General features: G+C 39.6%; 1 protein-coding gene across 1 annotated transcript in view; it reads right to left on the bottom strand.

Moving 5' to 3' along the window:
- Positions 1-22,758, bottom strand: part of LOC118811099 (MAM domain-containing glycosylphosphatidylinositol anchor protein 1) — a 323,781-nt gene that overhangs the window by 45,233 nt on the left and 255,790 nt on the right. The window contains exons 12-15 of the mRNA XM_036575308.1: positions 21,233-21,407; positions 16,606-16,629; positions 15,681-15,833; positions 13,431-13,592 (exon numbers count right to left, since the gene is read on the bottom strand). Coding sequence (XP_036431201.1) covers positions 13,431-13,592; positions 15,681-15,833; positions 16,606-16,629; positions 21,233-21,407 — 514 coding nt within the window. The remainder of the gene's footprint in view (positions 1-13,430; positions 13,593-15,680; positions 15,834-16,605; positions 16,630-21,232; positions 21,408-22,758) is intronic.

The raw sequence follows: 22,758 nt of genomic DNA, 5'->3' as shown, positions 1-22,758 counted from the left end.
AAACGTGAAGTGTGCTTTTCATTGGACCTTTAGTGGTTGTTTTCTTCTCCTCTCTCCTTACTGTCCTCGGACCAACCTGCTTGTTAGGCTCTATCTCTTGCGTTGCTACTAGAAACGTGTCCTTCGGCCTTTGTCTTCAATTTATCAGCTCTCCTGTGCAACTGGAATCCTCAACTTTAGCTCTATTTCTGCAAGGACCTTGCAGTTTACTAGTGTGCTGCTCCTGCAATGTATTAGGCCATATGTCTATTAGACTCATTAGGCTCATTTGAGGTTCACCAGCCAGTGAGCATGAGGTCATTTGTGTGCAGATTTTTATTACTTAAGCATATTACTCTACTTCACCTCAAGGAACAGATGACCATTTAGGTCTACAGACAGTCTTTTTTTGTGCTTTTATGTGCATACAACATTCTAGAAATGTCAGTGTAACAGTGTAAATTGCAAAAATAAAGAAATAAGGAAAAATAAGAAAACAGATTTTTTTCATACACTTTATTGCCAAAAGTATTCGCTCGTCTGCCTTCACACGCACATGAACTTTGAGTGACATCCCATTCTTAAACCATAGGGTTTAATATGATTTAGGCATCCGTTGCAGCTATAACAGCTTCAACTCTTCTGGGAAGGCTTTCCACAAGGTTTAGGAGTGTTTATGGGAATTTTTGACCAGTTCTTCCAGAAGCGCATTTGTGAGGTCAGACACTGATGTTGGACCTTGGAGAAGGCCTAGCTCGCAGTCTCCGCTCTAATTCATCCCAAAGGTGTTCTATCAGGTTGAGGTCAGGACTCTGTGCAGGCCAGTCACGTTCTTCCACACCAAACTCGCTCATCCGTGTCTTTATGGACCTTGCTTTGTGCACTGGTGTGCAGTCATGTTGGAACAGGAAGGGGCCGTCCCCAAACTGTTCCCACAAAGTTGGGAGCATGAAATTGTCCAAAATCTCTTGTTCTGCTGAAGCATTAAGAGTTCCTTTCACTGGAACTAAGGGGCCGAGCCCAACTCCTGAAAAACAACCCCACACCATAATCCCCCCTCCACCAAACTTTACACTTGGCACAATGCAGTCAGACAAGCACCGAACCCAGACTCGTCCATCGGATTGCCATACGGAGAAGCGTGATTTGTCACTCCAGAGAACGCGTATCCACTGCTCTAGAGTCCAGTGGCGGCGCTTTACACCACTGCCTTCGACGCTTTGCATTGCGCTTGGTGATGTAAGGCTTGGATGCAGCTGCTCGGCTATGGAAACCCATTCCATGAAGCTTTCTACACTGTTCTTGAGCTAATCTGAAGGTCACATTAAGTTTGGAGGTCTGTAGTGATTGACTCAGCAGAAAGTTGCCAACCTCTGCGCACTATGTGCCTCAGCATCCGCTGACCCCGCTCTGTCATTTCACATGGCCTACCACTTCGTGGCTGAGTTGCTGTCGTTCCCAATTGCTTCCACTTTGTTATAATACCACTGACAGTTGACTGTGGAATATTTAGTAGTGAGGAAATTTCACGACTGGACTTGTTGCACAGGTGGCATCCTATCACGGTACCACGCTGGAATTCACTGAGCTCCTGAGAGCGACCCATTCTTTCACAAATGTTTGTAGAAGCAGTCTGCATGCTTAGGTGCTTGGTTTTATACACCTGTGGCCATGGAAGTGATTGGAACACCTGAATTCAATGATTTGGATGGGTGAGTGAATACTTTTGGCAATATAGTGTATTTGTAAAATCTTTGTCTGATACCATATACTACAGCAGGTAATTGATAATGGAGCACAATAAAAATGGTGCTTTGATTTCATGTGATTCTACTTTTACTTTACAAATGTTGTCTTTCACTTTACTTCTTTTGATAGTCTTTGTGTTTACAAAACACATTTTATCAATTTCCTTTAAAACTCTACATTATTATACTACACCATATGTCCAAAAGTTTGTGGACACAAAACTCTTATTAGTTAATTCAGCTGCATTAAGGTACATTTACTGGTGACATGGAAGTTCAAATGCACACACAGCTTGTGTAGTCTCCACAGAAAAATGTTGACAATAGAACAATTGAACAATAGAACCAAGTCCAATGCCAAATGTAGGCTAGAGGGGTATGAAGCCCCCCAGCATTGAGCTGTGGAGTAGCGGAATTATGTTCTCTAGAGTGATGGAGCACCAACCCGTACCTCTGAGATGAGTTGGAGTGGCGTTTGTGATCCAGAACCATCATACAACATCAAGACCTGATCTCACTAGTGCTCTCGCAGCTGAATACAATCAAATCCTCACAGCATGTTCCAACATTTAGTGTAAGGCCTTCCCTGAAGAGTAGAGACGGTTACTGCAGCAGAAGGGGACAAACTCCTTTATAATACTCTTGACTTTGGAAGAAACATTGGATGAGCAGGTGTCCGCAAACTTTTGGCCATATAGTGTATGTGGACACCCAAACATTGCATCCATATGTGCTTTCTGAACATCTCCTTAAGCCATTTATCATTAGGATTTCCCTATGCTGGAACGAAAGGATCCAGCCCAAACCATGAAAATCAGCCCAAGACCCATTATTCCCCCTCCACCAAACTTTACAGTTGGCACCATGCAATTATGAAGTAATTATGTTATTGTGTTGTTATTATGTGCACCACCCCCACACAACTAAATCTTAAACCATTATTTTCAGTACACTAATAAGAAGGCGAGTCCACACACTTTTGTTCAGATGGTGTATCACACATGGAGCTAGTGACTCTTAAGTAGAAGAACTGTGACCCTGCACAGCCTTTCCTGCTGCCACCCACTCTCAACTTGTGCTTATGTAGGATTATACAGCACTCCACCCATTCAGCATGACATGGTTCCACTCAGATACCTCTCGCTTTGTTCTCTATTTCTCTCTCTGGTTGAGTTATTGATCCAGCGAAGTAATGTAAAGCCTGCCTGTGAGGCTGTGAGAGAAAGACAGCAGCGAGGATAGCTTAATTTGCCCAGTGCTATGTGCACACATGCACACACCCCTACATAGACTGAACTATCACAAATTGACTCATATTCTTCACTACAAGCAAATGAATCTATTTCGTATGCGACTGAAGATACAAACAGTATGACAATGGCAAAGGTTAAAACAAGTTAGCAAAGGCTGTCTTTTGGAGGTATGAAAAAAATGATCCCTGCAGATTTATTATAACTACAAAAAGCCTCCTCAACAGAATGTAAGCTGTAATATAGGCAAAGGCTGGACAAACTAAACATTTCACATTATATTTAGTTTTTAAGGATCCTGTGTAGTATTCTTTGAAAACATGAAAAGAAAATGTTTTTATTATTTTTCATGATCCTAAAAAATGAATAATATATATATATCTACTGGAAATCAGTGTTTACAAGTATAGCTTGGGGGCGTTTCTCTATGTGAATGAGCCTGGCAGTTAGATCCCATTATTTTGAAGTAAGCATGTCCCAAAGTCTGAAAATCAGTGTGTAATGTTAAGAACTGTCACTACTGAAACAGAAGTCAACATTTTTGTGTTTTACTTAAAAATATAATAAAATATTATGATATATGTGTGTTCAACTGTTCAAAGCTGTGTTTGCTAGTCATGCACTGCCTATTGTTTTTGAGTTCTGCTCAAAATTAGCTAAAGCTGTCACTACCGAAACAGTCACTACTGAAACATTTGGTAAAATTTTGATAATGTTATGATTTTTTTGCTATTGACAACATGAAATGTTTGATCACTATTTTTAATGAAGTAAACATGATTAAGGCATAGCAAAAAAGATTTCAGTCTAAAATCAAAGTCAGTTTGAAATGTGTTTTAAGCAAATTTATGTAAATGAGCCTGGCTCACAGCAGAGCTGAGTCAGATTTCTCATCGATCGCTGCATACAGATGCGCATATGCACATTTGATAAATGCCAATTTTCTAGTGTGTATTGCTGAGACTTTCACGCAGATGTAGAATATGTTTTACGTATGTTTTGATAAATTAGACCCTCAATTGTTCGCTAAATGCTTAAACTATGTGTTCCTTTACAGGTTCACTGCTTGTCATGTCACTATCACAACACTCTAATAGAAATGGGAAGCACACCAAAGCACGAAGCAGGAATTCCACACAACCACCTTGTTCATGTCTTGCATATCTCATTTCTTTTTGAAGTAAGCCCATGTTAACTAATGCTAAAGCAGGGCGCTAGTGTTCTGGAGCTTTGCAAGTAAAACTATGGTTGTATCTAAAAACACTGATTAGGATTGTCACTGATTACATATTGCTTTTTCAGTGTGCCATATCTTTTCTGTTGAAAATGGAAGCACCCGGGGGCAGGAAACAATGTAATACATTCCTCAGTGCTCAAATATGCATGGATTTTGATTGCAGTCAACTCTCTGACATCCTCCCTAAATGCGAACGTCCTGTGGAATGAGGAATGCCTTGAATTTCCTCAGACTACAAGCAACACGGCAAGCTGAGTAAGTATTCGCCAAAGGCAGCTACACCTGGTGAAAGTTTTATATGTTTAAACTGTACAAATCTTAAGTGATTAATTTTGTTTTAAAAATTCTAATTGGGTACATATTTAGTTACAGTACTGTGCAAAAAGTCAGAGACCACCTTTCATTTATTCAATTTACAGTTAAAACAGCCATTATGTACAAGTTAGAGACCTACTTTCAGTTTTTCAAACAAGTCTGCAAGGATATTTTTCCACACTGCCAAAGTTCAGTCTTAGAAGTTGTATTTTCTGCTTTTCACAATCCAAGTAATCTCCTTCTTCACTTATGAACACAAACGAGATGTTGATTAAAAGTTTAGAATGCACACTTTCACAGAGCTGCTGGTTTATTTAAGGCTGAGCTATGAGGGATGCTTTTGTTATTGTTTAAGCATAGTGAGTCGAAACTTCAAGCAAAATGCATTTTGTACAAGGCAGACTTTCCATGACATCATTAAACTATGATAGACACACATCATCACCGCTCTTGTGCATAATTCATAGCTGCATTGGTGCTATGACCCAGGTCAGCATCCTCTGATGGCATTCAGCCCTGCAGCACAGGGAATGGCAGTGACTACAATACCCTGCCCAGCACTGTCACTGGGCAGACAGAAAAGCATCAAGCATTCACTGCCACACTCTACAGCACATAATTAAAAGATGATAGACATACATCATCCCTGCTCTTATACGTAATTTATAGTCACATCGGCACCCTCATACGGATGAGCATTCCCTCTGATGGCATTCAGCCTCTTGGCTTGCTGCAGAGAGGACAGATGGGAGTTTGACTACAGTACTTTGTCCAGTACTAACCTATTAGCACTGCGCAAATGGCACGCCTAGGGTAGAGCTTTTCAGTGCAGTAGTCGCAGCTGTTTGAAGCATCGAATTCTGTATAGAAACAGTAGGCCTTAATCCTACCTAACACCATCTGTGATACATTCAAAGACTTTTGCCTTGTCTCTTCTAACTTATTAAAGTCTGCCCAACGAAGTTCATGTTGGTCAGAGTGAAACAGATCAGCATGTGGAGTAACAGTCTGTGCTACTGTGTTGTCTATCACTGTATAAAAGAAGCACAATGCTGCCTTTTATTATAGATGCACCTTGACACCTTCTGAGCACGATTTGGATCAGTGAGCACTTATTAAATCAGAGTAACAACAAAACTTTTGAAGTGGGCTACTGACTAGTAAGGGCTTTCAAAATGATAAACAGTTCTTATTAAAAAGGACATGATCTGCATGTTTTCATCGGAAAAATGTCTAACTTAGTCAGCCTTGGTTCATGGTCTGTTGACCTTGGAATTGCACTATGAAGGTCTCTTGGGGTATACCAATACCCTTCACACTCTTAAAAAGCATGTCAGAATAAAAGTCCTTTTTTATTGGCTGTGCTGCATGACATTTGAGGAAATCAGAATTTACAGACAAAAGTTTTTCAATGAGTTGCACTTAAAGCTGCCCTATTTTGCAACGTTATGATTTCAAATATGGTTTCAAATACAGAATCATGGTAAACTTAAGACTGACATGATCATGACATTTTGGCTGACAATTAATTGTCAAATAAATAATTGTGATTAATGATTTATTTTTTCTTCTTCATCTTATGCATTTATTAACATGACCAAATTGGCTTATTAGCCATCTGGCTTCCTAACTTTTTTATTTAGTAACTAACACTGGTAGTACTGTTGAATTGACACTGCTCTGACACTACAGCACCCCATGCACACACATTTCACACAGAGTGAAAATATAAGCAAAAAACACTTGTTCTGCTTGCATACAGGTAAAAAATGTTAACATTAGCTACACAGCTAACAAACAAAATTACTTGCACTGCCCTCTAAACATGCTTAGGCACCAAGTTAGAAGTTAGAGCTTTTTTTGCTATCACAAGTCCCATGACATGTCTCAGTAAATGTACTTACTGCTTTCTTTTATTTCTATTTATTTGCCTCGACCCATCGTACTCAGTTAACATGTGGCTTAATATTATTGTGAAATCTGATGACTGAGGAAAATGACTGCAGTCAGATTAAATAATTGCAATCATCTGAAATAACTGTGACCAGACAATTATGTAATAATTGTGACAGGTCTAGCCAAAGTTTTGTTTGTAAATGTTATATAACAATAATAGTTGTGTTTTGTTTTTTGTTTTAGTTTAATTAATCTGAATATATGGTCGGTCACATCACCTGACATATTTAGACTTTGGGAAGCAAGAAGTTAGTGTGTGATGAACAAAAAAAAAAATCTCCACATTTTTCTTTACATACCAAACAAATGGATTTGACATCACATTATGACACTCTTACCTTCATTAGGTGTGCACAGACTATATCTTTCTTCCATGCAGAACTTAATCATCATCTAATTCTTCAGAAGTGGTCAGTTTCTGACCATAGGTCCAACGTTTGCTAAATGTTTTTGGTTAGTGGACTATTCGCAACCTAGCAGTGACCCTAGAATGTGTAAAAAACCCAGGAACACTGCTGTATCAGTGTTACATGCACTAACATGCCACTACCAAGTCAGTGTCCCTGCTGTGTTAGCAGTGGTCATAATGTCCACTGATGGATGGGGTAGAGTGGGACTGATATATTGGGCAGCAAAAGATGGACTATTGTCAGTAATTTAAACATGCAAAGTGCACCTATATGGCAGGCGTTTCTGATAAAATGGCCAGTATGTATATGTATGAGGCAGACACTCCTAAAATACTATCAACTCAGTGTAGGGCACTCAGATATTTCTGGACATTCAGGCTCTTCAAATGCTAATGGTGAAATAGCAGTAATTTTGCCTCCTTTACAAAAATCTTTTCACCGTCCTGTTTCTTTGCTTCTTCTCTTCTTTCCCCTCACAGTCAATGTCCACTCGCCGCCTCCACTTTCCAAAGTGTGATTAATAAAAAGGAAGGGAGATATACAGTGAGATGATTCAATGCCAGCGAGGCTGCTTCTGTCAAAACATTATTTTATGTATTGGAGCTGTGCTTTTTAGCGCTAGTGTAGGGCAGCCAGTGTCAGACCCTGTTCTCATACTGCTAATGGAGGGTTTGTTTAATTCTAGTATGAAGTGTCTATTACAGACTCAGAGTCTCACCCTGCTAAATCTGAGCTAATGTTATCCAGTGTTAAGGTGGCAGAGGCAGCACTGAGCTATTTTTCATGTGGCTAATTTGGGACATTGTTAATGCTTAGCTCGCGTGGCTAGCGTGAAGCTTAACTCTCACATTGCTAATGGCCATGTCTGAGCCTCTGCAGGATGCCCAGAGTAATGAGGGCTCAGGCAGCTGTGCCTCCCTCTCAACCTAGCATCTGCGCCCACCGCGCTGCCCACATGCCAACACTAAACCTAATCATTAGCAGATTATGCACACAGCACTAGCGATCACACAACACTGGGTCCAAGCAGAGAAGCCTGAGCTTCTTAGGGTGATTAGAGATGCTAATGCAGATCTGACACAAAGATGCTAGTTATAGGCATGATTTATGACGCAGATAGCAGTGAAAATATGGCTCTCCATCAGAGTGAAAGTAGCTGGGTTAGTTTGTGATGGAATCATGGTCTGGCCTTACAGATAATCTATGGACATGCTATTAGTTAGGGAACATCCATGACTGCTTTCTAATTGGTTAATGTTAGTTTTGTGGCGACACACTATGCATGTAGGCCCTATGGATAATTGGTGACTTTCCAGTGTTTACATGCACTCCAGTGTCTACATGTCTCCAAGAAAATGTAGTTGGGTGAACTCTGGTGTCCTCAAGTTGAGTCAACTCAACAAAAGCCATATAATCAGTTACTAGATCATTTTAAGTTGAGCAGGTTTCTTATTTTTTTTTACAGTGTAAAGACTCAAATTATTCAGTAACTAGTATGAAATGTTCAGTTACTACTTTGAATTATTTGTCAACTACAATATATAAATATTCAGTGATGACTATGAATTATTTCATAACTATAATGAACTATTTAGTAACTACTACAGATTATTATGCAAATACTATGAATTATTTGGTAACTGCTATAAAATATTCAGTAATAACTATGAATTATTCAGTAACTATAATGAAATTTTCTGTAATTGTTAACTATTATGAATTATGAGTTTTTAAAGATCTTATAACATTAAAATGGTAAAAAAAAATGTATATTAAATTGCAATTTTAATGGAAATTAAATAATTTAATAAGTTAAATGTAGTATAAAATTATCCTCATGGGCCAGCTTTGGCATGTGGGCCCCATAGTGGGCCACCCTTGGATAGAGGAACCATTGCTTTAACATCAGAGAACCAGTGAAGGACCATCAGAGAACCAGCAGAGGAACATAATGGCTCCTGTGTATCAATACCATCAATCAAAAGATGCAAAAAGTTAAATAGCAAAGTTTTTAAAAAAATGGTAGTTAGACAGTCCAGATGAAACAAAATATACAGCTAGACAGCTAAATGAGTCACGCAGAATGTTAAAGCTGTATCTGGCATCACCACTTTCATTCCATGGTGGTCGGTGTGTGTGTGATGTGTACCTGTGTGTGCACTTCATGTGAGAAAAGAACCCCGGGGTGATTCTGATCGTGATTAATGTGATTCGCCTTTCAATTATAATTTTCATTAAGGATCTGCTGTCTGCTCTGTCTCTTAAATAGCAATGGAATTAATAAAACATATCCTTTGAAATAAGCAGCACAGGCCTGGAGCAGGAAGTGTGAGCGTTTTTTCAAAAGGCTGAGAGAATACGAGAACTGCGTGTGTTAACCCTGCAGCCTGGCTGGTGAGTGGCACATGGCAGATAATTAGATGAGATCTCTGAAAGAGGCAACTTTGAAAAGAAGGAGCGACAGAAAAAGAGGGAGGAGAAAAAGGGGGAACAGTCCAAGGGCCAGATGTACATACAAGTGAAGTGTGCACTCATAAAGCATATGAAATGAATGTTAATGAAAGCTATAGCTAATCACGCAAACTATAGCTCTGACTATTAACTGCACTCTAGGCACAGTTAGGGTCTAAGGGTTTAAAAGGCACAGCGAAACAGGCGCCATCAACAAGCTTGAGACAAACTAGAAAATGAAAGCTAAGTGACAAAGAGAAAGCAGATATGAGTTAACTGGATTTGCATCTCCTGAAGGAAATACAGGCTCGGAAGGCAAGAATTCATAAGAAGATATCATAAAATAATCCTGGTAAGTAATGAGACACAAAATTCAAATGTAATAAAATAGGCTGACTGCTGGATTCAGCTACACAGTGAAGTTCACAAAGACCTGGATGAGAGGGTTCTGAGGGCGTTGGGAGACGTTTTGGGGACATATTTCTGGAAAATTCAAACAACTCCTGACTTGTTTGTTAGTGATGTTGTAGCTCCAGCACTAAACGAAATAAGCAAAATTTGGACATTAAACATGCCTTAGCTAATCATCTTCATCTGATATAAGTGGAATATTGTGAGCATTTGATTATTTGCCAAACCATTTCTTTAAGAAATGACAAAATGTGGCAAAAACGTAAATAGCTTGTCTTTTTGCAAAACAAAACTGTAAGTACAACAATAACTGCATCAAATTCAAATCATAATAAAATATCTCCTCTTCTACTTACAAACATAAATGTTTTGACTGTTTAGATTGGGCTCAAACTTTCGAATCTGCTCTTTCAACAGAATTTCTATATTTGTTTCCATGAGCTATGAGTGAGAAACAGGTATAATCATGCCGTTTTAACACCATGCTGTTTTAACTGCTGAGGATAACTGCAAAGTGTAAGGGTTAAAAAGACATTTGTGCTTTGCATAATCTATCGCATTACTTCATTTTTCATTCATACAGTATTCGCATATTGCCACTTTCGGAACAATATAGCAACTTTACAGTGAAAGAAAAAATACTTAACTTTCAATGGAAGTTAATGTAAAAAGATTTTATTCCAAATAAGCCCATTCATCATTAAATTACCAAACAGCTGGTATTTTCAAATAATGTATAAAAAGCGATACAAGGTGTGTTCCGACAATGACAATATGCTGTTTATGTCAGCAGCACACATAGCTCTAAGTTTCAGCCATCAGAGTCATAAATCAGTCTCTTTGCGTGGGAGCTGACGTAGATGGAAGATCTACTCAGAGGATCTAGCAATGTGATGGAGCACTGCATAATGAAGAGTTAACAAAATGACTGATAGCATCTCAGGTCCCCGTAAATCAGTTGCTGATCTTACATGACCCTGCCATCATAAAGGATTCACACACACACATACTAGATGGTCTACTTGGCTCTCAAAAAACTCCCAGTTCTTAATATGTGAACTGATAGTTGGCAGAGTGAATGTTTTGCAGGCAGCGTGACCATACGCCCTCAGAATCCCACTGAAATGCCTCCTATGGAGTCTAATTAGAGCCAGTTTAAGCAATATGCACTGAAAGTGAACATACTGTTACTTTCCACTGAAGGCTGAAGGTCTATTTGAAGGCAATAAGCCACTAGTCAGGGTCACTGCACTGAACAGTAAGAAAAAGTAAACCTGTTAGAAAAAAAACATTGAAATAAATATGAAAATGTAAAATAGATAAGTAAAATGAAGCAATAATAGTAATCGCTGTCTTAATAAATAGAAATAGCATATAACATTCTTTTGTTTTCGTTTTGCTGACTGTTGTATGAGACATATCGTGAGCCAAAACTAAGATAATGTAGGAGATTTGTGACTTTAATCCATTACGAAGACTGCTAAGTGATAATTCTAGAGCAAATTACCTTCTGTATCTGGCCAAACGTCCTGTTTGAATCAACATCACAGTACCGTCATTACAAAACCCAGTAAAAACGGTGGTTTCTCTTTTTGGTGACTTTTAAACTGAAAAAAACGGAGCTTGATCTGATCAAATTCTGTAATCCTCAAGGTCATGACAGTGAGTGTCATCCCACACTGAAATGTGATCTCTCATCTAGTATTGAATTTTTTGTTGTTTTTGTTTTTGGGCCACATATATTTAGCTGCATGAACCTGACCTGTCCTGAACTTCCATGCGATGATATTGCGATCCAGGGTAATATAGGGTCATTACACAGATCCTTTATTACTTATGAGTTGGATGGTCAAATCCCCCCACAGATTACATTACAGGACCTCCACCAGTAAAACTAATCCAGCTTGAATAGGGCTTAAAATATATGAAATTAAACTATACTTACACTTTTTTAAGCTTTTCTTAAGCTTTTCCATGGAGAAGAACAGCTTAGATGTAGAGTTCCTTATTTCCTTGTTTGCTAACTACAACGAGGCATGATTTTAGAAGTCTATACTTTACTTGATTCAAATGTATTTCAGCTCCACATGAAGAAAATGCACACTAGAGAACTATTAAACATTAGTGTAGCATATGAAAAGGATTTTGTGTTGTAGTTCACTGACTTTTGGTAGTAATTGTGAATATGATTGTGTATATCCCACCACACAATCCAACAAAGTGCCTCTAGTGTTTAAGTACATGACTTGCAATGCCAAAGTCTGAACACCCCCAGGCAAATTTCCAAGTGAAAATAAGCTAATACATCCTTTACACAGAACTTAAATATGCCTTTTCTTTAACATACTGGAAGAAAACAAAAAATAATATCTAAATATGCCATTACATTTGCACAGGCCACATGTTGTTATGTTGTTTTCCCCCCAGCACGTTAAATTCAGCAAATAAACAGTAATTAGGCGTTAAAAAGTGCATACACTGCAAAAAATGGTATCTTGTCAAGTAAAATTATATTAAATATGGTCAAGAAATCTAATATTTCTAATATTTTCTTTTGAGGTTGATGTAAGCTTAATTTAAGATTATTTAACTTATTTCTAGACACATTTTACTTGTTCTAAACAATTTTAGCAAGTAAAATTGTCTCACTATATTGGCAGATAATTTTGCTTGTTTTAAGAAGCAAGCTAAGTTATCTGCCTGTACGGTGAGATAATTTTACTTAATAAAATGACCTAAAACAAGTAAAAAATTCTGGAAATAAGCTTGATTATCTTATAAGTGCACAACCATCTCAAAATGAGAAATCTTAAATATATCAACTAGATTTAAGAGAATTTCACTTGACAAGACACCATTTTTGCAGTGTGTGTTCCATTTAGAAGATGTGCACTTACTTTCACATTGAACAAACAGTAATTTAACTGGGGCACCCAAACTTTTGCATACAACCGTATGTTAAACTAAGCCAACATTTTCAGCTTTCATCATCACTATTGCAAACACTTACATACAGCAGCCTGATAATGTGACATTTCCCAGAAAACACTCTGTCAGACTAAAATATTTCACAGAATGGAGTCCTATGGGATGTGACTCAAATTACGCCAAGAGGCCACCCACAGACGTGCTGGTTCTGAAGAGGAGGCTCCGCTATCTGCCCTTAATACACACAGACTATTATATGCACTCAGTCAGTGTGATGGAACTTGCTGAGAGTGAACAGAGGCGGCTGATGAGTTGACAGACATGAGAGGAGGCGGAGACTGCAACAGTGACAAACACTCTTCCCACTGTTGTGCCAAACCCCCGACCGCGCCAGCATGTGTGTGTGTGTGTGTGTGTGTGTGTGTGTGTGTCGGAGTGTTTGTGTGTGTGTTGATCTCTTGCGGGTTGAGGGAGCGACATTAGTGTGGCAGATGTGTGACAGATGTCCTCCTCCGGTATGGCCTCCTCTCTGGGAAAGTGCCAAATAGCAAAAGACAATAACACACATCTACACCTAGCTGCTTTAGAACAGTGGGAGCAGACAGATGTCACTTTAAGTTACAGCTCCAGGTTTTTTATACTCAAAATAACTTATTCATCTCTCTCTCTCTCTCTCTCTCTCTCTCTCTCACACACACACACACACACACACACACTTTCTCTGTAGTAGAGGTATGGGACTGACCGATGTGTTTGCCCTTCATGTGGTAGAAGAATGAGATGCAGTGTGGCACTCTGCTGGAGCCGGAGGGGCCTCTGGCTGCTGTGACGTTATAGAGTGGCGACAGGAGGCGAGCTTTGTCTCCTTTCTGTCGTGGCCGTGAAGTCTCTATGTACATGTAATAACCTGTAATAGAGACAGAGGCGGTTACGGACGCACATCAAAGCAGTAGATTTAGACCATCAAACAGCATGCTGAATGTACTTGGAGGCTATTTTTCTCGATATATACTGAGTGCTTTTCTGCTCAGAAGAGAAAAAAGTAGAAATGTTGTCAGTTGCTACATAAATTTAACTCAAGGACACTTTATAATTCCAAATAACGGCAAACAAAACATACGTAAATACACAAAAACACAGTTCCCCAGCTGGCATGGAGAGAAACTGTTAGTTTCCGGGCCCGTGCCATAGTAAATGCCGCTGTCTCAGTGTGAAGTCCCTGGCTCATGCTGAAGTCGAACTCTGCTGTCAAGCACGAAGTCTCCAGCTTGTGGACTAGTCAAATTCCACTGTCGCAGTGAAAGTGTCCCAGCACACAGTCCAGTCTAAAACCACTGTCATGGTGCAACGTCCCCAGATTATAGCCTAGTCCAGGGGTGTCCAATCTTATCCACAAAGGGCCGACATGGCTGCAAGTTTTCAGCCAAATGAGCTGAAGCACTCCTGATTCCACTTGTTTAATCAGATGCTCAGCCTTCAAACAACTGAATATGTGCTGTCCTGCTACGTTGGAATGAAAACCTGCAGCCACACTGGCCCTTTGCAGATAAGATTGGACACTCCTGGCCTAGCCAATCTCTGCTGTTGTGGTGGGACATCTCCTACCTCATGGCCCAGTCAAATTCCACAGTTGCAGTGATGGTGTCCCAGTTTGTGGCGTAGTTAACCTCCCCTGATGAGGCATAGAGTTCCCAGCTCACAATCCAGTCAAAATCCTCTGTAAAGTACCTGGCTCATGCCGTAGTCAAACTCTGCTGTCAAGCTCAAAATCCCTGGATTGTGGACTAGTCAAATTCCACTGTCGCAGTGAACCTGTCCCGACACACAGTCCAGTCTAACTCCACTGTCACGGTGCAAAGTCCAGAGCTCACAGCATGTGGGACATCGCCTTCCTCATGGCCCAGTCAAATTCTGCTGTTGCAGTGATGGTGTCCTGGTTTGTGGCGTAGTTAAACTCCCCTGACGAGGCACAGAGTTCCCAGCTTGAAACTCCACTGCCACAGTTCGAAGACCCTGGTTCATACCCAAGTCAATCTTCCTTGGTGCAGTGCAAAGTCCCTGGCACTCAGCCTAGTCAGACTTAGCTGTTGTGGTGCGAAATCCAGAGCTCACGGCCTAGTCAAACTCCACTGTCACGGAGCGAAGCTGCAGGCTTGTGGCCTATTCTAAAACCACTACTGCAAAGTCTTTCAGTTGGTTCTCAGTCAATTATGAAAAATACTCTCAGGCCAGCGGGGAAACAAAAACCTATCACAAACACACCACAAACAATAACAAACAAATCTGTGATGTAAAGCGGTAGCCAAAATGCATCAGCACTGGTCCTATGGTGGCCCCTTATTGATGGACAGGGTAAAGGGGAACTGCTTGTGCAGCAACAGATGGGCTATGGGCAGTAACTGTACACATAAAAAATAAACAGGAAACTCAGTTTGTGTCAAAAATCAGAGACCACCCTTTAGTTTATTTAATCTCCAGTAAAGTATGGGTTATTCAAGACTAAGTATAATATCAAATCTCTTAGTATTTAATTTGTCCACTTTTTACATTTTGTGCACTCTATTGCTATTTTAACTCTCCCATCCCAACCAACCAGTGACAGCTGTGTGTTCCCAACAAAAGCTGTTCCCAAAGCTCTGGCGGACATTGCTACCCTTCAAAGAGACTACCCCACTACCCAAACACACCTTAGCTGCTTTCAAATTTCTTTCTTATGCACATCTAAAAAGGTGTCTATAAAAGTATCTATTTCTGAATTTCAAAAGATGATTCACATGCACAAGAAAGTGGATAGTTAAAGGAAAATAAGTGAAAAAATAGGAGTTTCCACAACTGAAGTTCAAAAAATTATTAAAAGATACAGAGAAAATGGGTTAAAATCCTAAAAAAAAACATATGTTTTATCTTTTTCCTGGCACTGAAAAATGATTAACTTCAAATTCAATATATGAAAAGATGGTTTCTGGCACAGCACTGCATATGTGTTTATGTGTACCTTCTTTTGTTCCACTCCTATCCGTGTCGGGGCCTGTGTTGACTGAGCGTTTTGGGTTTTGACTCAAGTGGTTCTGTCTGGTCCAATCAAACACTTCACTGCGGTCCTGATAGAAGCCACATATCCGCACATCCTCAAAGCCACAAACATGATCTGTGAGAGAGAGAGAGAGAGAGAGAGAGAGAGAGAGAGAGAGAGAGAGAATGTGGGTGCTAATCTCTAAATATGGGTGCATGTGAGAATTAAAACAAAGCGAGAGCAGCCTGGGGCGTTTCAGGAAGAGTGAAGAGTGGAAGGAAATAGAAAAGTAAGGGAGACTGAGGGGAGACAGAATAGCTACAGTAAAGGGAAGGAGATATGATATCCATTTTCTTCTTTTATATTTCTCACTTACACACAGCATTAAACTTGATTAGCACGTGTAAAAGGCCTCCTCTCATTTGCGTCTGTTATATCCAGGAGAAGCCATATTTTCAATTGCCCATTTTCTAGGCCCTTAAATATCCTTTGCCTATTCGAACATCAAGAAAGACTGCCAGGCATGAGAAAATGACTCATGATACTGCGACTAATTACTCGGGGCTTTCGCATTCATGCCTTCTGCAGTTGTTTAGACCCCATTTTTAAAAAAGAAACAGGATTATTCTTGCGCCGGGGGTTCGAAATAATCCACCACGACAATTCACGTCCCACCACGCTACATCCCACCTCTTTCATTTGCTCCACTGTCCTCCGATCTGTTTTAATCTATGTTTTTTTAATTGTGGCACTTTGGCAAAGCTCTGCGAACTGGCTGCCAGTGGAGTCGTGTTGAATTTAATTGAACCGAACTGGAAAGCTGAGGGAGCATTGCAGAGAGAGAGAGAGTGAGAGAGAGAAAAAAGGGCAACAAAAGGCATGAAAAAGAGAACATGATCCATCTTACCTGAAGGTCTTGGATAGGTGTAGGCTGCAAAAAGAACAACAAGAGAGTATTAGAAAACATCCTTAACACATTTAAAATGATGTACTGATAGAGATCCACTGCTTTGAAAATAGGCCACCCCAGTTCTTAAAGAGGTTAGGTCTTCAGTTCAGGCCATAACAACACTGATATGTAATTTTCTATACGATTTAGTAGCGAATAGTATGATAGCACTATGATAATGCTGGTGCACATGAACCATATGTTTTATTTTAATTTTGGGCCATAAGTGTTAAACTCATGTCGAAAAAATCCACTTCTGCAATCCTGCTTGCTTCTGTAGTGCATAATTACTAGTGCATATTAACATTTCTCAACCATTCTAAATTAATATTTGAAGTTTGTAAAAGACATTCCATGTTTTGTCTGAAGCCTGTAACAGACATTAATGTATATTATATATATATATATATATATATATATATATATATATATGTATGTAGCTGTTAAGGTGACCCCTTCAGTAAGGGGCCCTAGCATAGAAAAACAGACTGAAACTTGGTCAAATTATAGCTCATACTCTCAGTTAGTGACGAGTCTAAAAATTTCCAGAAGGCCTGAAGTGACATTTTTACACACAACATTGATCCCACATATTGTAAATCAAAACACTGTTGGTTGACTTCACTATCATCTTCTCATTATGTAGGTAAATAAATGTCTAAAGCCCTCTGTCCAGCTCATTAAGGACTAACCAATGGAAAAGCTCTTTTGGTTGCATCTTTCTATAGATACCACAGAGAAACCACTGGGGAGGTGCTGTAATTCAAGTGAGAACTGACAAGATCCATGATTTTAATCCGGTATGAATCTGCCATGTCCAAGGTTTTTACAAATTTGCTAAGTAATCATTTTGAAGTGAATTACCCTCTATATTTCACCAGACTCAGAGCTCCGTCAGTGATAGCAGTCCTGTTTGAATCGCATCACACTAATATAATGAAAAAAAAAAAACAGGCAAATGGTGCCTATTCCTTAATCCTCAAGTACATGAAAAGACGACTGGTATTGACAACAATTCAGTGTATATTCCTTCATATGCTAGAATTATGCACCATCATTTAGAACTGCTATTGATGATGGTTGTCACTCAACACCAAAATGAGATGTGAAGTCTCCTCCCTCATCCAGTGTTGTACTTTGTTTTTGTTGTGCCATATTTAACATTTAGCCACATAGCATGGTGTTACTGCAGCACAGCGTGGTGTTTTTGTCGCATACTGCTAAGGTAAATGTCTGTGCAATGATGTTTCAACCTGGGCTATTTGGGGTAATTTCGGGACATTACAAAGATCTTTCATCCTGTACAAATTGGCCAGTCAAATCATGCACAAATTACATTCCTGAACCTTCTCTGGTAAACTACTCAAATAGGGCTTATGTTTTTTTTTTTTTTTCCAATTTTTTTACCCAATTTTCTCCCCAATTTAGTTGTCTCCAATTCCACCCGCTAGTTAGGACTCCCCCAATCACACACACGACGCTATCAACGCTAGGAGGGTGAAGGCTAACACAGGCTTCCTCCGAGACCTGTGAAACCAGCCACCGCTTCTTTTCGAGCTGCCGCTCACGCAACGTCATTGGACAGCTGAACGTGCTCGGAGGAAAGCGCCAACTGCCAGATCTGTTACGTCAGCTAACAGACATCTGGGCTGACTAGCATCGCGCTGAGTGAGTGATGGGGGGAGAAAGGCAGCCATCCCACCCACCCAGAGAGAGCGAGGCCAATTGTGCTCTCTCGGACTCCCGGCTACAGACGGCTGTAGCATCACCAGGGATGGAACTCGTGATCTCCTGATGATAGAGCCAACGCTTAGACGGTTGCGCCACTCGGGAGCCCAAATAGGGCTTACGTTAACACATCTACAGAGCACATACTTATGCACATTTTATCATTTGAAGAACGTAACCAAACATACATAAAACAATTAAAATATAGCCTGCACAAAACTCAAATAAATTGTAATTGTGCGCTAAAGTTTGCAGAAAAAAAAATATTACTTTTTTTTATTATTTTATTTATTTTTTTATTTTTATTTTATTATTTTATTTTTATTATTCTCACGTAGAAAAATCAACAAAAGACGTAATTCAAACAGGGGTGTTCATGTTTGCATACAACTGTATGTTCGTTTCTGAGTGTTCCAATTTTCTAAAAGGTGCATCTCTTTCAATCTATTAAACGTCAACTTCAGCTTCCACCACAACCCTACACATTATATATATTTAAATAGAATTTCTGCACTTTCAATTAGCTTTGAGTGATGAATAATTCATGTAGAATTACACTATGCTTTTGTTATCACCAGCTACTTCACATGCTTAAAGCAGAGCTCTATGACAGTATTAGACCAGTGAGAACAATGCTGAAGGAAGATGAAAGCATGCTGGGCAGTCCAAGGAGATTAAGCCATCTCGTTTAAAACACAGACACTCTTTCACCAGAATATCACACTTGACTGCATGGCTTCTTCCAGCTGTAAAGCAACATGTAAACAGCACGCCCCATCTTTCACCTACAAAAAACACCTTTCTCCAATCTTTTTTGCTGCATTACGTTCACCACCCACCACCTTCAAAATTACTCATTTCTTTCTAAATATTTCATCAAGTTTTAATGGAAAATTCTATTTATTACTCATTTAAGAGTAAGGTTTGGGTAGGGAGGAGCTGATCATACATCAGTGTAGATCAGCAGCCTGCAGCAGCCTGTAGACTTTAACCCCTGCTTTCAGCAACTGAACCCAAAACTGGCCTTTTAAACAACATTTGTGCTTCCAAAAAGAGGAACTTCTACACTGCCCTGCAATGTTTCGATGAGCTGCGTGGATGTGCCCCATGCTCCTGTCTTCTGCTCCACAAAAAGCAGCCGTGGCAGCAAAGATTTCTTCATAGAATAGTCCTATAATCATTAGCATTATCTGTTCTTTTCCAAAAAAGGGACTGAAGAAGGCCCTTAAAAAATATCCACTCAGCAGCACCAGTGTGCAGGAGGCCAGGTCTTATTTTAGGTGAAATGAGGACATAAAGTAGCGCTTTAATTTCGGAGCATGTTTTGGGGCAGAGACACATGGCTTTCTCTCACTAGCATATTTAACAGTAGCCCTGAGGAGCAATTCAGAAGCATCCATATTGTACAATAACAAATTGCATGCCATTAACATCAGCACATTTACCCCACTGTTGCTTACAGGAGCTCCATGCTTGGCTGCTAATGTTCGGAGCTAATGAAGTGGGCTGATGTTCAGGAAATACAGAGAAAATGGGCTCAGCTCTGTCGGTATTTACAAACAGTGGCAAGACTGTAACAAAGGTTATAATGTACAGCACAAGTCAAATGTTTGGACACATCTACTCATAGAAGGGTTTTCTTAATTTTTGCTACACTATATGGCCAAAAGTATTTGAGTATGTGGACACCTGACCACCACATCTATTTGAGCTTGCTAGACATCCATTTCAAAACCATGGTCATTAATATGGAGTCACCCCTTCTCCACAGCCGTGAAGACTTTCCACAAGATTTTAGAGTGTGTTTGTGATAATTTCTGTCCATTCAGTCAAAAGACCATTTGTGAGGTCAGGCAATGATGTAGGATGAGAAGGCTCGCATTCAACGTTCCAATTCATCCCAAAGGTGTTCAAAGAAGCTGAGGTAAGGACTATGTGCAGGACACTAGATTTCCTCCACATTGGACTAGTCCAACCATGACTTTATGGAGCTTGCTTTGTGCACAGGGGCACAGTCATGCTGGAACAGCACACAAAGTCGGAAGTATATAATTGTCTAATATATCTTTGTATGCTGTGGCATACACTGGACCTAAGGAGCCTAGCCTAAAAAGACCAGACCATTATTCCTACTCCACCAAACTTTACTGCTGGCACTATACATTCTGCTAGGTAGCTTTCTCCTGGCATCCACCAAATCTAGATTTGTCCATCAGGCTGCCAGATATTGAGGCAGAAACTCAATCATTAAGAGGGGTGTCCACAGATTTTAACCATAAAGTGTATCTTCTATTTTACATTCTTCAAAGCAGCCCCACTTTGCCTTGATGTAGCTTTGTTCACTCTTGGCATTCCCTCCAACAGCTTCACGAGGAGCCACCTACGATCCTCTTCCGACAGGTTAACCACTTAACAGGCCATAGGCCAGCCTGCAGGCCTAAGGGTTTACACACTTCTATAACCTAAGAATAAATGAACTAGTTTGCATTGAAGTATCTGTAGTTACTGAATAATATGCCTTTGTATGTAAGCCTGGGATGTTAAGGGGTTAAAACAAGCACACATAAACTGAGATCACTACTACACTGTGCTAAAAACAAGTGTCTGTATTCAAGCAGTAGTCTTTAGATCCAAATGTCTTTAATAAGAGGAACAACATAAAATGCATAAGATGTGTCCCAGCTTTGGACTATTACTGTATGTGCATGAATGCTAATGCAATAAGAACAAAGTGCTCCAACACTGTCTAGTTGGAAATGTTGTGAATAGCATTCATTTTGTTGGTGGAAGTTGTTTTCCACCATGCTCATCACGTTCAGCCATAATGATCAGGTCAAATGAGGTCACAATAACTCACGTTCAGAGTATTGAATAATCCGGGTGACGGTGTCTCCAGCGGCAAAGCTCGTGATGGGCGTGAGCCCCACCTCATAGGACAGAGGGATCCGCAGGTCCATAACGGTGTAGGACATCAGCACACCTTTTACTGGCTCTCTGGTGTTGATCTGTTTGGAAAGCACCTTTTGGCCCATCTGCATAGACAAGAAAATGAAAAGGAAAGCCTTGTTTTAATAATTACCAATTAAACTGTTATCCAGTACATATTTGTCACACGTCTGTCTATTTTTTACAGTTAAACAAGCATAAAAATGCTGAGATTCTGAGAAATGCCAGAATTTTAAGCTGTTCAGGCAGAATGTATTAGACTGAATTTAAAAGTAACTAATTCCATATTTGACTGTGCTACTAATGTATCCCTATACACTTCAGAATTCCAAATGTTTGACTATAATTAGTCTAGAAAGTTCCAGATTTGTCCCAGAAACTTATGGCTATACTACCAGTAGGTAATATTAACTGATAGGAAATCTACAATCAAGAACTTATTTCATTTTTCATAAGAGGCTTCATGATACTTAGTAAATCTCGTGAGTCAGAGACAGATGACATTCAGGATTTACAGTGCTACACACATTATACACGATTACTGTACTGGGTATTTATAAGTGCACAGTGCATTTGCTTAAAAGAGTAAGACACAGAAGTTTCCATTAAAACCTGATCAATTATTCAGATTCATCATTACAACTCAGCAGCAGTAGACAGGGACACAGTGAAAGCAGTGAAGGCCCACAGCACCAAGAGCAAGACAGGAGAATGTTCCTCTGTTCTTTAGGTACAATGTGTCTTGTCAAGTCTGTTATATACAGTGGGCTCCAAAAGTCTGACACCACGGTAGAAAATGCTTCCATTTTGCATTCCTGTCCAATTCAATTCACTTTCATTACAACTAATATAATCAGCATTATATTTGAGGGAAAAGATTCTGCTTCAGAATCTTTGAATGTTTATATAAATTTTAGAGTTTCTTAGTATTTGGTTTGTCTCACTTTTGCTTTAATGACAGCATGCACTCGAGCTGGCATGGACACCAGAGGTTTGTGCTAAAGCCTCTCAAATCCACCTTAGAGTCATCTGAACGTGTGTTTCAATGGACACACACAATTCAGATACACCAAAAATGCCAAAAGGTGCCACATGTTGCTACAAGAAAACCCAACTTGAGGGCCGTGGAAAGACATTTTAAGTGTAGGTATCCATGCAAAAGTAAGAAGAGCGACTGACATTAGTATGTAAGTATGTCTTCAAGCATTACTTGAAAGTTAGTTAGCCAACTGTCTCTGCAAAGAACATTAAGTAGTTAATAGAAATAAAGAATAGAAATAGTACCAATTTTTTTCAAGATACTGGCTGATAAAGTTGAAATTATATTTCAATTACATTCAATTCAATAAGTTCAACTGGGTTCATTCTGCACAGAAACTGAATTAGTTAGCTGCTCCAGCAACGGTCCAGCTCTCTAATCAGTTAAACAGCTAATCA

The sequence above is a fragment of the Colossoma macropomum genome, unplaced genomic scaffold (genome assembly GCF_904425465.1).
Source record: "Colossoma macropomum unplaced genomic scaffold, Colossoma_macropomum, whole genome shotgun sequence".
NCBI classification, from domain to species: Eukaryota; Metazoa; Chordata; class Actinopteri; order Characiformes; family Serrasalmidae; genus Colossoma; species Colossoma macropomum.
Note: the sequence above shows the minus strand (reverse complement) of the source record. Positions and strands in the feature narration are given on the sequence as shown.